This window comes from Zeus faber (assembly GCF_960531495.2).
Source record: "Zeus faber genome assembly, chromosome: 7".
Lineage (NCBI taxonomy): Eukaryota > Metazoa > Chordata > Actinopteri > Zeiformes > Zeidae > Zeus > Zeus faber.
Genome location: NC_137203.1, coordinates 5,855,714 through 5,868,213, shown reverse-complemented (window position 1 = coordinate 5,868,213; position 12,500 = coordinate 5,855,714). Strand labels below are relative to the sequence as shown.

Sequence of the window (12,500 nt, the reverse complement as noted above, 5' to 3'; positions counted from 1 at the left end):
ATTGTTTTGAGCCTCCAGGTCATTAGACTGAAATACTACGTTGTTTTCTGAGAGAGGTCGTCATTTTGACGTCAGTCCTCATCATTGAGAAACTACGTCGACGGCATCTCTTTCTCCATGACAATGGGCGGAGATGGGCGCCCATGCAAAACCGCTGGAATACGACGAAAGAAAACACTGGGTCGGAGTGATCACAGCCGTTTTTATTTCCCCGGTTGAAAATGTGCAACTCAATTGATCAACTTCATGTGGAGAACTTGAGAAATACATGTTTTGTTTTTGCAAATCTGAGCGGGTTTTTTTTTCAAAGTCGACTGGGTTCTCACAGGGGAAACATTATATACACATGAAGTGTACTACAACACATTCATATATATATATATATATATATATTTATAGTATTATGCTCCTATTCTTTGGTTTGTGTGTTCAATGCGCTGATTCGTTGAAATGTCCTGTGTGTAGAGTCAAAGTCCAAGTGCAAAGTTGGTGCAAGACAAGCAGACGTTGAGCGTTTCAACGTAAACAAAATTAAAAAATTAAAAAATAAAGTCGTCAATGCGCATCATCTGCTTCTAAGATAAATATTTGCCTCCGCGCACAAACGAAACAAAACGTCTCGTTAAAGTTTCACTGTCGCAGGCGTACGGCAGGTGCCGGCTATTTGCAGCTTATTTTGCAGGTTATTTTGCAAGTATTTTTACGGGTTATATTGCAAGTTATTGTGCAGATTTTTTTTTTGCAAGTTATTTAACAGCTTATATTGGAAGTTATTTAACGGGTTATGTTGCAGGTTTTTTTTTGCAGGCTATTTCACAGGTTATACCGCAGGTTATTTTACGGGTTATGTAACTGGTTATTCCAGTTTGCGGAGCCTCACGTTACCTGCGTGTGTCCCTGCTTCTGACCGAGGTCCCATCATTGTCAACACACGGCCGGTGTGTGGAGCATCTCATCTCCCCGGGTTCCCTGCGCTCCTCCTCCTCCTCTTCCATCCAGAGGGAGAAACCGAACGCTCAACCCCCCGCTGCGCTTGCAACACAACGACAGCCGCGAAACGCGTGAAAAGAGGGAGAGAGACAGAGAGAGAGAGAGAGAGAGAGACAGATGGGGGAGAGAGAGAGAGAGAGAGAGAGAGACAGGGGGGGGGGGGGGGGGGGGGGGCACATCACGCTGGATGTGTGACGTGCGCTCCAGCCTCAGCATCAGCATCAGCATCAGCGCCCTGGTCGGCGGGTGCGCCGCGCCGCGCCCTCTAGTGGGCAACCTCGGAACGACGCGCCCTCCGCGGGGGAGAGAGAGAGAGAGAGAGAGAGGGAGAGGGAGAGGGAGAGGGAGGAAGAGAGAGAGAGGGAGAGGGAGAGGGAGGGAGAGGGAAAGGGAGGGAGAGAGAGAGAGGGAGAGGGAGAGGGAGGGGAGAGGGAGGAAGAGAGGGAGAGGGAAAGGGAGGGAGAGAGAGAGAGGGAGAGGGAGGGAGAGAGAGAGGGAGGGAGAGGGAGGAAGAGAGGGAGAGGGAGAGAGAGAGAGGGAGGGAAAGAGAGAGAGAGGGAGGGAGAGAGGGGGGGAGGGAGAGAGGGAGAGGGAGAGAGAGAGGGAAAGAGAGAGAGAGAGGGAGGGAGGGGGGGAGAGAGAGGGAGAGAGGGAGAGGGAGAGGGAGAGGGAGAGAGGGAGAGAGGGGGAGGGAGGGAGAGAGGGAGAGAGGGGGGGGGGGGAAGAAAGAGAGAGGGAGAGAGAGGGAGGGAGGGAGAGAGGGGGGGAGAGAGAGAGAGAGAGAGGGAGGGAGGGAGAGTGCGTGACGCGTTTGATTTATTTCTTATTTTATTTATTTTTTTTTTTGAGAAAGTTCTTCCAAGGAGAAGATCTTCACTTCACAAAGATCAGAGCGAAGGGGGATTTTGTGGAAAATAATGAGTTCAGAAAAAAAACAATAATAATAATAATAATATTATTGCCTTTCATATGTTTATTTAAAGCTGAGAGAATGTGTTTCTACGTCTAAGAAACACTGAAACATAATTGGTTTGGGAATAAATATTAATATTATTTTCTCAATTTAAAGTGGTGAACACCTAAGGAAGATAGATATTTTTTAGGCAGGCCTGCAAACAAAGAGTCGTATATCTGCCTATAATAGACTGATGCGTGGTTTAACATTTAATTTAATTAACCATCATTAGTGGAGTTTAATTCATCGACTTTGTAAAATTAATCATTTCAGTAGATGTATTTCAAGCAATACAAGGAGATTTTACAAAAAAAAAAAGAGTCCAAAGGAATGATGTCGTAAAATTTAAACAATAAAAAAATGATGAAAATAAATTTAATTTTTTTTTTTCTATAATAATTGGCTGCGTATCCCCCGCAATTTCTTCGGGGGCCGCGGACCCCCGTTTGGGAACCGCTGGAGTAACGCGACGCCTTCGCCACCTGCGGCCTGGCCCCCCAGCGGCCACCGGGGGGACGTGCAGCCTCCCCATCTGTGACGTGATGAGGAACAGCCTGTGGAATTGACGAGTGGAGCTGCAGCCACAGTTAATCCAGGGTCCTGAAATAGTCACTGTGGGAGATAAATCCACCTGTGGGGAGGGGGGGGGGGGGTGGGCCGACCGAAAAACCCTTTGGACGACCTCCGTTCGGCGTGCGAAGTAAAAACATTTCGACCGCGACAAAACGAAAAACAAGTCCCCCAAAAGAGATGGCACGTGAGGGATTTATTCATTTAATTCCTTTTCAAAAACAAAACAAAAACAAACCGGTTTCACGTCACAAGAACCAGCCACGATACAGTAGAGTACAGAACGCATGCAAGTCCACGGCCTCTAAACCAGGGGTCCCACACTACCGGCCCGGGGGCCACGTCCGGAAGCAGAATTCACCAAGCATTGGATTGTTCACCCACTAATAGGGAACATGAGCTGGGGTTAGACCGTCGTGAGACAGGTTAGTTTCTGACCCGGCCCACGTCCGGCCCCCGGGTCAATGCAGTGCAGCCCGCTACATGTTTTCTGACATACCGTTAAATCCGGCCCGGAAATCAATTTTAAAACCGCGGCGCTGAACTAATCTACACGCAGCTGAACGCCATCCCAATGTAGAACAGATTAAGAAATAAAATTGAATATAAATATGACAAAACTGCCGGACAGTTTCCTCCACGCAGGAGACAGAGGAGAGGAGACACCCCCCCCCTCCCCCTTCCATGTCATTCCCGTTCGGAGACCCCCTGCCGCCCGCCGTCCCGCTGCCTCTCCCACCCCGCCTTCCCCCCTCCGGCACGTACCTGGCACCGCTCTGTCCTCGGCCACCTGCCTGGCAAACGCTCCCCTGGCGTTGAAGAAGAAATTCATCCTGCGGCCACGCGGCGACCAGAGACCCGGCGCTGCTCGCTCGCTCGCTCGCTCTCTCTCTGCGCGCGTGTGTGTGTGTGTGTGTGAGAGAGTGAGGGAAGCTCGGAGGGTGTGCGTTCCCGCGAGCCCAGCCTCTCCACATCCATCCCGTCGGAGGGGGTGGGGTGGGTCGAGCTCTCATCGGCGTCATCAGGTTTTTTTTTTATTTATATTTATTTATTTGTTTGTTTTCTCTCTCAGGGGCCAGGCTGCCGCTGACGCGTTCCCATGCCAGCGTCTCGACCCCGCTCCCTCCATCTCCCGCTCTCCATCTCCATTCCCACAGACTTCCTCCCTCCCGTCCCACCCAACGCGATCCCATTGTTTCCTTCCTCTGTGATTCATGGCGTTCTGCCTCTTTGAATGTTTTTTTTTTTATACCCCCCCAGAAAGAGGGGTCGAATTGGGAAATATTCGGGGCCGCCTCGCTTGGCGTCCGGCGCCAGATCCACGGCGATTATTCGCGGGGGATCCACTCGGAAATAAAATGACCGTAAAGAAACGATGCACCGTCGATAAAACACAACATTCACGTCAGAATACTCGGACGCGGCCTTGAGTCGGCAGCGCCGGTACACCCGGCTGAAAATAAAAGATTGCTCTGTGTTCGAGGGGTTATCCTTTCGAAATATTCTCACCTGATTATGGAGAAAAAGGCAAACCTCAGAATGTGATCTGGCAACATTTCGATGAAAAACAAAAAAAAAACCCTAATATTACTCCTAATCCTAAATATGTAATATTACACATATTCCAACATTTTTACCACATAGTGTGAATGTTATTCTGATATAACTTTTGGTTTTAATTTATAATAGTTCTCACTTAACTGAAAAATAATATGAAAAATAATAAGTACTTCTTGGGGAGCGTCCATAAAGTGTTATTTTTTTGGGGGGGGGGTACACAGTATCCCTGCAGCGTTTAGGACAAGACGGTGACTCTCCCTCCTGGGTGCTTGGTCCTCATGCTTCCAAGGTGCCTGGAAAACAAGGAAGGAGTTGATTTTTATTGTGATTTTTTTTGTTGAAGGGCTCAAGTTTCATCACATGGGTAATAATTCTTGGCACAGTGTTGAATTTAAACAATCTCTTTTGGATGAGAGGGCAACATCTTCTGCGTTTCCGTCCTCCCGGCCAAGCAGGGTTTTCTAAAGTTCCCTTTTCGATCGGCCTGTTTTTGCTGCGTCGCGACCGTATTCCACGGCCTCGAGCTGCAAGGACGCCGTGCGGGATAACGACGTGTCCTTCGGGTCCGAGCGGAGCAAATCACTTCCCGTCCTCCCTCCTCAGTGCAGTAAACATTACGCTCTGGGAATTGGAGGTATCAGAGCGGACGTCGTGGAGAGGGAGGAGACGGCCTCAGCGGTGGAGGAAGTACCCACAGCTTTCACTTCAGGCAAAAAGTAGAAACACCCTGACACGAAATGACTCTCGTAAAAGGGAAAGCACCACATCGAAATTTCTTCTGGAGAAAAAAAAAATATATATGTAATATATTATATTCTAATGTAATATTAAAAAAAATATATATATACATATTTATATGTATATATTTGTTTTTTTACATGGAGCTAGTTCTGTCAGACAACTCGACCGCGCCACATGCTTCCACGCCCTTATAAGGCAGCCTATTTATGCAGCCTCCCCACCTGCCTTGCTCCTCTACCTCCCCTGCATCCACCCGTTGGGCTCTACTCATCTATGCCGGGGATTCGAGCTCATGCCTCCTTTTTTCCAGTGTGTGCTGAGCAGCAGAGCCCAGACGCCCAAACTCATACGGTGCAAAATAATTAAAGATCATTTTAAATTAAATCTAAGAGTCGTCTGTCAGAAACGTACCAAAGGGATTAAAAGTGAAAGCACTCGTCATATCCAGTGCCCTGATAATAACAGAGCCTCTAATACGTCAAAAAGTGCCTCCACCTGTCTACCTTTTTCACAAATAAATATAAGTCCTGATTTTTGTGTTTCTAATTGTGAATACAGCAACGTGAGAATTAAAAAAATTCTGATATTTGCTTTGAAATCCAGTTGCGTAAAAACCAAAAGTCTATACCTAAAGTAAGCACGGTACTTGAAAAATTTACTTTACTGCGGTAACAAAATACTTTTACTCAGTTACTTTCCACCACTGGTCAACACAATGCAAGTAAAGCCCCGTCTACAAACTACCCGTCAAGAGACGCATTGTTCCCCCGCTCCACCCTACCTCCACGTGTTGCTCTCCGGGTCGTACGTTTCGATGGTTTTCAGGCTGGTGGTGCCGTCGGACCCCCCCGCCGCCAGCAGCGCTCCGTTGAAGACCACCAGGGACGTCTGAGGAACAACCGCCGGGGGAGAGAGAGTCACTCCAGGGCCCGGTGAGCCCAAAACAGAAACACCGCGGGGCTGGGCGCCGTAGGGCACCATCCCTGCGCCGCCGCCGCCGCCGCCGCCGCGTGGGATTCATCTCAATTCAACCTCAAGCGATGAAACGTGTTCCGGGTAAAATAATGAGCAGCTGGGCCTGTCCCAACAACGGCATTGTCATAGTGATGACTGGGGATCTGGACGTTGTCTTTTATTGTTCATTTCGTGCCGCTTTCCTGGCTTAACTCTATATTGTCATGCGGAATACTCGATTCTGATTGGGCGACAGCGCGAACGAGCGGTCCGTGGCGTTACTGCCGAATAATGGCCGGCGATCTCTTAAGAATGAACGTTGCCACGGGCAACCGCTTCTCCGCCCGGTTTCACGTCGCTCACATCATGCCGCTGATAATGCGCTCGCCAACCCAGTGACGCTGCATGGAAGGTGCGACGATGGCGCTGAAGACGTGTGGGCACCGGTAACATAATCACCAGCGTTCAGCGTCCCACGTCGCGGTGGATGGCAGCGTCCCATTCGACACTAATGACGGTAAATATTGGCGTCGTCACACGTAGGACCACTGTGGCGGACCAAGGGGCCTGATCAGCGCCGGGCGGGCGAGGAAGCTCGAGGAAGGGAACCGCGCTTGACCGCGCCCCTCGGTCGGCCACAGCTCCATTTTTATTTTATGAGGCCAATAGTTCACTAAGTCGGCGCAGCAACGTCGCAGTGGAGCTATTCCTCTTTGTGGGAGCTCTTAAACTACAAAGTTATAAAATTTTAATTTGAATGAAGATCCTGTGTCAGTGTGTTCATTTCTTTAGTAAGTAGCCGTGTAATGGGAGGAATAATGTGCAGCCAGACAGTCATTATTCTAAAACAGCCTCATCACCCTGCCGGCGTTTATTTCGCCGGTAATGGCCGTCTGGCTGCACCTTATCCCTTAAATAACACACATCCCACAAGCCATAAGCACCGCCAACGCTGAGCTCACCAGGGGTCCTCACTGAGACACTCACATAGGCACCGCTGCCTTACTATACTGTATGCAGCATACTGCACTGCATACTGTATCACTGTTCTGGGTTACTGCATACTGTACTGCATACTGTATCACTGTTTTGGGTTACTGCATACTGTACTGCATACTGTATCACTGTTTTGGGTTACTGCATACTGTACTGCATACTGTATCACTGTTCTGGGTTGCTGCATACTGCGCTGTATTGCTGCTCTGTTCGGTGTTACTGTATTGGTGTGTCGTACTGTTGTATACTGTACTGTGTATCTCCAAGAATTTACACTTTATTCACATGCACTTTACTCCACATATCCGTATATACAAATAGCCTATCCCATATACATAGCTCTATTCCCTTCACTTCTGTTTTGTACCCTCACTCTGTATTACCTTTTTGAGTCTTATTTTATTTTTTATTTTATTTATATTATTCTGTTCACTAACTGCATTACGTTTTAGGAATCGGTTCGTTTCAGTTAGTTGCTAGGTAGGAATGAGGTTAGCTATTATGTTCGCTTTAGTAACTATTGTGCATCATCTCCGGGTGCGTTGCAAAGACATTTCACTGCATATATGTATGAATGTATGTATATGTATGTGACCAATAAACCTCTTGAACTTCTTGAATATTGAATCCGTGTCAGGAAGAAGAGGCACAAATATTGGAACATAAATATTCAGGAAGACAGTTCATTTGTCTCAACCTCAAGTGACAATCACGTCCTATTTATTGCGACATTTTCCACATTGGCTCAAAATTCGCGCAAAATTAGGATGAGAACTGGAGAATCAAGTGCACAATTGAAACTAAATGCATCTGACTTTTCATGAATATGCCGTTGTTCCCAAGGTGACATCTTTTGTATGCACACCCCTCTCTCCAAAAGAATTAAGGAAAAAATGAATGATATGATATGATATTGGACAATATAATTATTTTACAAAATGATCGCGATCTGCTGAAACAATTCCAATCGGGAGATTAAAGAAATAATTGAAACCCGTCGATGTGTCCACGGATGCGTGAAGACAGAACGGAATATTTCAGAGACATGAGGTTCTCAACATGAGGTCCGGGGACCCCCCAAGGGTCCGTCGAGAGGTTCCAGGGAGGTCCCGAGCAAAACGGACCAAACGTTCGGACCATTTTTGTACCGGCGCGGCACAAATTTGTCTCCAGAGGTACGAGATGACAATCAAGTTCCCAAGCCAGGTGTACCGTGAGCGTACCCAGGGGCAGGGGTTCTCAACGTGGGGCCCGGGGACCTCCCAGGGGTCCTTCAAGAGGTTCCAGTTGGTCCCCAGCAAAGTGATGATTCGCGAAACTAACCATTATTTCATTTACGTTAGCACCTAGGATAATGCCCAATAATGACTGTTTGGGTCCTAGTTTCACTGTTATCTCCCTAAATAACAGTAAAGACACTAAATCGGATCAAAAAAAAGATTGCGGTCCCATAAACCCCAATCTTTATCAAACGTCCGCGTCCACCCATGTCCAAATGCGTATCAAACCGAGGGACCCCCACCGCCGCGGACGACTCAACCACGTCACTCACGTCGTTCCTCTTGGACCTCATGCGCTGGACGGGGCTCCAGGTCATGGTCTCGGGGTCGAACCTCTCGGCGGCGCTGAGCTCCAGGTCGAGCTCGTCTCGGCCGCCCGCCACGTAGATGCGACCCAGGAAGACGGTGCAGCCGGCGCTCTGCCGGGCGCCCAGCATGCACGGGCACACCGCCCACGTGCCGTCCACCGGGTTGTAGCGCTCCACTGGGGACGGACATGGATGTCAGGGGTCAAAGGGCGGAAAACACCGAAAATAGCTGCGCGCGTGACCAACACCGCCGCAGGTTGCGCTGGGGGAAGAATCTGACTTAAATGGAAAGAAAATCTCTCTTGTATTTATTGCAATGTTCTGCGGCTTTGTCTGGAAGAACTCCCACGAGAGGGAAATGAGGTGTTCAAATGGGATTTACACACCATCAATAACTGTATAATCATGTATCTTGAATTTATAATTTACTAATACTGCTGATAAATACCAACGCCTTCATTTCCAGTCGAATAAAATAGCGTCAGTGGGTAACAGAGAGTGGCATTTAATACTTTTTAAGACCTTATTAAGACAAATAATGTCATTTAAGATTGATTTTTGGACAAATTATCTGTTATTCAAGAAAGTATTGTTGTTAAATATATGTGCTAAATATATTTGGTATGAAGGGATGGATCAGGTTCAGCACTAGGTTTAGGTTTAAAACAACATGAATGTTGACTGTGCTGCAGAAGAACTCGTTCAAAAAAGTACCAATGAACAGTTTGTATGAATAAAATCCCACAAAATGTTTATGTTGAAATTAACACCTGGCACATTGAGATACAAGACTTTTTAACGACTTTTAAGACCTAATATTTGTACAACTGAATACATTTTAAAGATGCATTTAAGGACCCGCCAGAAAACAGGGATGAAATGAATGTCCCAAAAGTTATATGAAAGCATGTCAGTGTGAAAGAAATGGCTTTATGTCAAATTATTCATTCAAACTAGGGAGGCACAGCGGAAGCACAATGTGTGGGCTGTGGAACCAGGTGGTTTAAATTATGTTTTACAGAACCTGAAAGGAGGATTGTTTCACTTAAATGTTATTATGGGTGTTTGCTGTGTGGGTTGACGCTTGTTGAGTTTGTCGCCCTCTGCAGGCAGCACAGCGCATTGCGAGGGAGACCTGACCTGCGGGTTTGTGTGCGCACACGCTCACTTGGTAGAACGGAAAACTGCAGCTTTTCACTGAGAACTTACCACAGAACATTATATCACTGCATATTAAATATAATAAATAAATCCACTGACATCCCCATTCATTCTTGATGTTGCAGTGGGAGAAACCGTCTCAAAAGTAGATATTAGACAGACCATTAGATCCTAATAGTAAAAGGCCACGGAAAACAAATCTGGAAATCAGTGTTTGAGTGTGAACATTTGTGACACAAGAACAGTGATGAAACACACCCTGCATTTTATCCAATATTTAACGTTGTTACGGTGCCACATTTCCTACAGTCTTCACCATAAGTGGTTAATGGAGCCTCAGGTTTAAGTGCTTAAAAGGTACCAGGAATATTGTGATCAGGACAATTTCAGCATTTCATCCCGAGATGCTGCACACACACAGAGTGGGACTGTGAACAGAGAGACGGGGAGAGAGAGAGCGAGAGAGAGAAGCTTTAAATATACGTATAAGAACTTACTTTCATTATTTTCCTTCTGATGGAGTAGATCACTTTAAACGAGGAGGTTGTGGGAATTTTCATGTTATTCCCTTCTCACAGAAAGAGAGACAGAAATAGGAGCGCACAAGTGGCAGCAAAACCGGGTTTGTTTATCTCTGGCAGCCTCGGAGGGCTCAAGAATGTGCGTGTGCGTGTGTGTGTGTGTGTGTGTGTGTGTGTGTGTGTGTGTGCGTGTGTGTGCGTGCGTGCGTGCGCGCGCATTGTATTCATTAACCTAAGGTACGCACTGTCTGCTGAGACCATTACATGTAAAAGCCTGATGTTTTCAACAACTGCAAAGCTTCCAGAAGGTTTTGTCGTCTCAGCTTCACGGTATTTTTTCAAAAGCACAACGTGAAACGTTTCATTTGGTCTCATCCAGCACGAGCAGGGGGAGCATGTCCCTGTTGTTGCCATGGCCTCCTGTAGGGGGCGCTTTTAACCGCTAATTGTCCCGCGTTACTAATTAACATTTAGTGATTGATCAATTTGCTCTCATCGCTCCCGCCCGTTCATTACTGTGCCGGAGTTTGATGGATACATGTTAAATTTGTGTTACGCCGCCATCTCCCAGCAACAACACAGTCATTAATAACAATTGAAAATTAAACAAAGGAATTAGAATAAAAAAACACTGGGAAAAAAAACAATTCATTTGAAAATCCCAGTGATTAATTATGCACCATCATTTTACTGGATGTTTTCTGGATGTGGGCTCAGCTCACCCACACGTGCGTCTTGCTCACCCAGTCAAAAGTGAAGATTTTTTTGGGGGGTTTTTCAGCCAATGGAAAAATAGCACAGCAAATACCAGTACGGTACCAGTACCGGTACCGTAACTTCTGATTGGGTGAGTGGGGGCCACCAAATGCTCCTACGCCACCCCCCCGGTTCGAAAGTGCTCCAAGTTTCTATCGGGTCGCAAGACAGCAGGAAGTGATGCTGCGTTCCATGGGAACTTGGAAAACTGTAATTCATGTCGGGAGGAAGTGATGCTGCGTTCCATGGGAACTTGGAAAACTGTAATTCATGTCGGTAGGAAGCGATGCTGCAATCCATGGGAACCCTGAAAAATGTAATTCATGTCGGTAGGAAGCGATGCTTCAATCCATGGGAACCCTGAAAAATGTAATTCATGTCGGTAGGGAGCGATGCTGCGTTCCATGGGAACTTGGAAAACTGTAATTCATGTCGGTAGGAAGTGATGCTGCGTTCCATGGGAACCCTGAAAAATGTAATTCATGTCGGTAGGGAGCGATGCCGCGTTGCATGGGAACTCGGAAAACTGCATTTCATGGCGGTAGGCAGTGATGCCGCGTTCCACTGGGACTCGGAAAAACTGTAATTCGTGGCGGTAGTCCCCAGGTCCGTTGTCTTGGTAACAACAACAGCAACAAAAAAACAAAACAGGACGGTTTGGTCATTTCATTTCACGAGGTGGTCGTCACCTCCTTCACGTCTGACCTGAGTTGAGCACCGCGTCTCCGTCGGTTCCTCCCATCACGTACAGGTGTCCGTCCAGCACGGCGGCCGCCGCGCCGCAGCGTCTGCTCAGCATGGGAGGCTGCTTCTTCCACGAGTTCAGTTTGGGGTCGAACCTGGACACAGGACGTGGCCGTCAACAGAACCTGGAACCTGCACAACTCACTGGAAACCCAATCACAGATCCCAGGGCCCTTGGACGCAAATGTGTCACTAATTAGCGGTTTAACCAATGTCATCCCGGTTCAGGTTCAAATCTATGAAACCAGTGCAATGCAGGTACTCTGGACACGTTTCAGTGGGATCTGATCAAATTAGACAATTTTGAATTTACAAAAGAACGTTCAGGTGTCAGAAGAGTCATAGTTAGTGCTTTCAGGCATGGTGGTCATGTGATCAAACGACCAAATATCATATCATAATAATATGCTATGCTTTGATATGCTAATAACAGCATTTCAAAATGCAATTATTTTATCAACGAATCAGTTAATGAAAATATGTGTGTAATTCAATGCCGGATTCGAATTTTTCTGCAGGTTCATTGTGCCAAAACTAAAATAAAAAGTTTGTACGGAAAGAGTAAAATTCACATCTAATTTTCAATTTCAGGAAATGGGATTTTTTAAATGGTAGCAGACATTTTAGTATATAAATATCGTTTTAATATATATATATATATATATATATATATATATATATATATATATATATATATATATACACATTTTGTATATTTAAAAATAATTAAATTCAATGTGTCCAAGTAAATTTACAAACATTCTAAATTGAACTTCTAAGGTGTTGGTACAGTAGATAACTGTAAAAATTAAAAAAAAACATTTTAAACAATAAGCCTCAAAGTACATAATGCATTTTAAACAATCCCCACCACCTACAAACTACCAACTCTCTTTTTTGTGTTATAATGTGCTGGTTGGCACCGCGGCCCGAGGACCACCCCTGTACCTCTCCACCGTGTTGG

General features: G+C 46.3%; 2 protein-coding genes across 3 annotated transcripts in view; both read right to left on the bottom strand.

Annotated features, from left to right (window-relative positions):
* kcnt1b (potassium sodium-activated channel subfamily T member 1b) overlaps nt 1-3,665 on the bottom strand; it is a gene marked incomplete at its 3' end in the record, with an annotated part of 98,397 nt that extends 94,732 nt beyond the window's left edge. Inside the window, exon 1 of the mRNA XM_080004569.1 lies at nt 3,281-3,665. Coding sequence (XP_079860695.1) covers nt 3,281-3,347 — 67 coding nt within the window. The 5' untranslated portion in view covers nt 3,348-3,665. The remainder of the gene's footprint in view (nt 1-3,280) is intronic.
* A 39-nt stretch (nt 3,666-3,704) lies between these two features.
* Nucleotides 3,705-12,500, bottom strand: part of LOC307232603 (uncharacterized protein) — an 18,539-nt gene continuing 9,743 nt past the window's right edge. For both annotated transcript variants that reach the window (XM_080003691.1, XM_080003690.1), the window contains exons 4-8: nt 12,485-12,500; nt 11,498-11,631; nt 8,319-8,530; nt 5,598-5,704; nt 3,705-4,368 (exon numbers count right to left, since the gene is read on the bottom strand). The exon at nt 12,485-12,500 is cut by the window's right edge and continues 128 nt beyond it. In XM_080003691.1, the coding sequence (XP_079859817.1) occupies nt 4,311-4,368; nt 5,598-5,704; nt 8,319-8,530; nt 11,498-11,631; nt 12,485-12,500 (527 nt within the window). In that variant the 3' untranslated portion in view covers nt 3,705-4,310. The remainder of the gene's footprint in view (nt 4,369-5,597; nt 5,705-8,318; nt 8,531-11,497; nt 11,632-12,484) is intronic.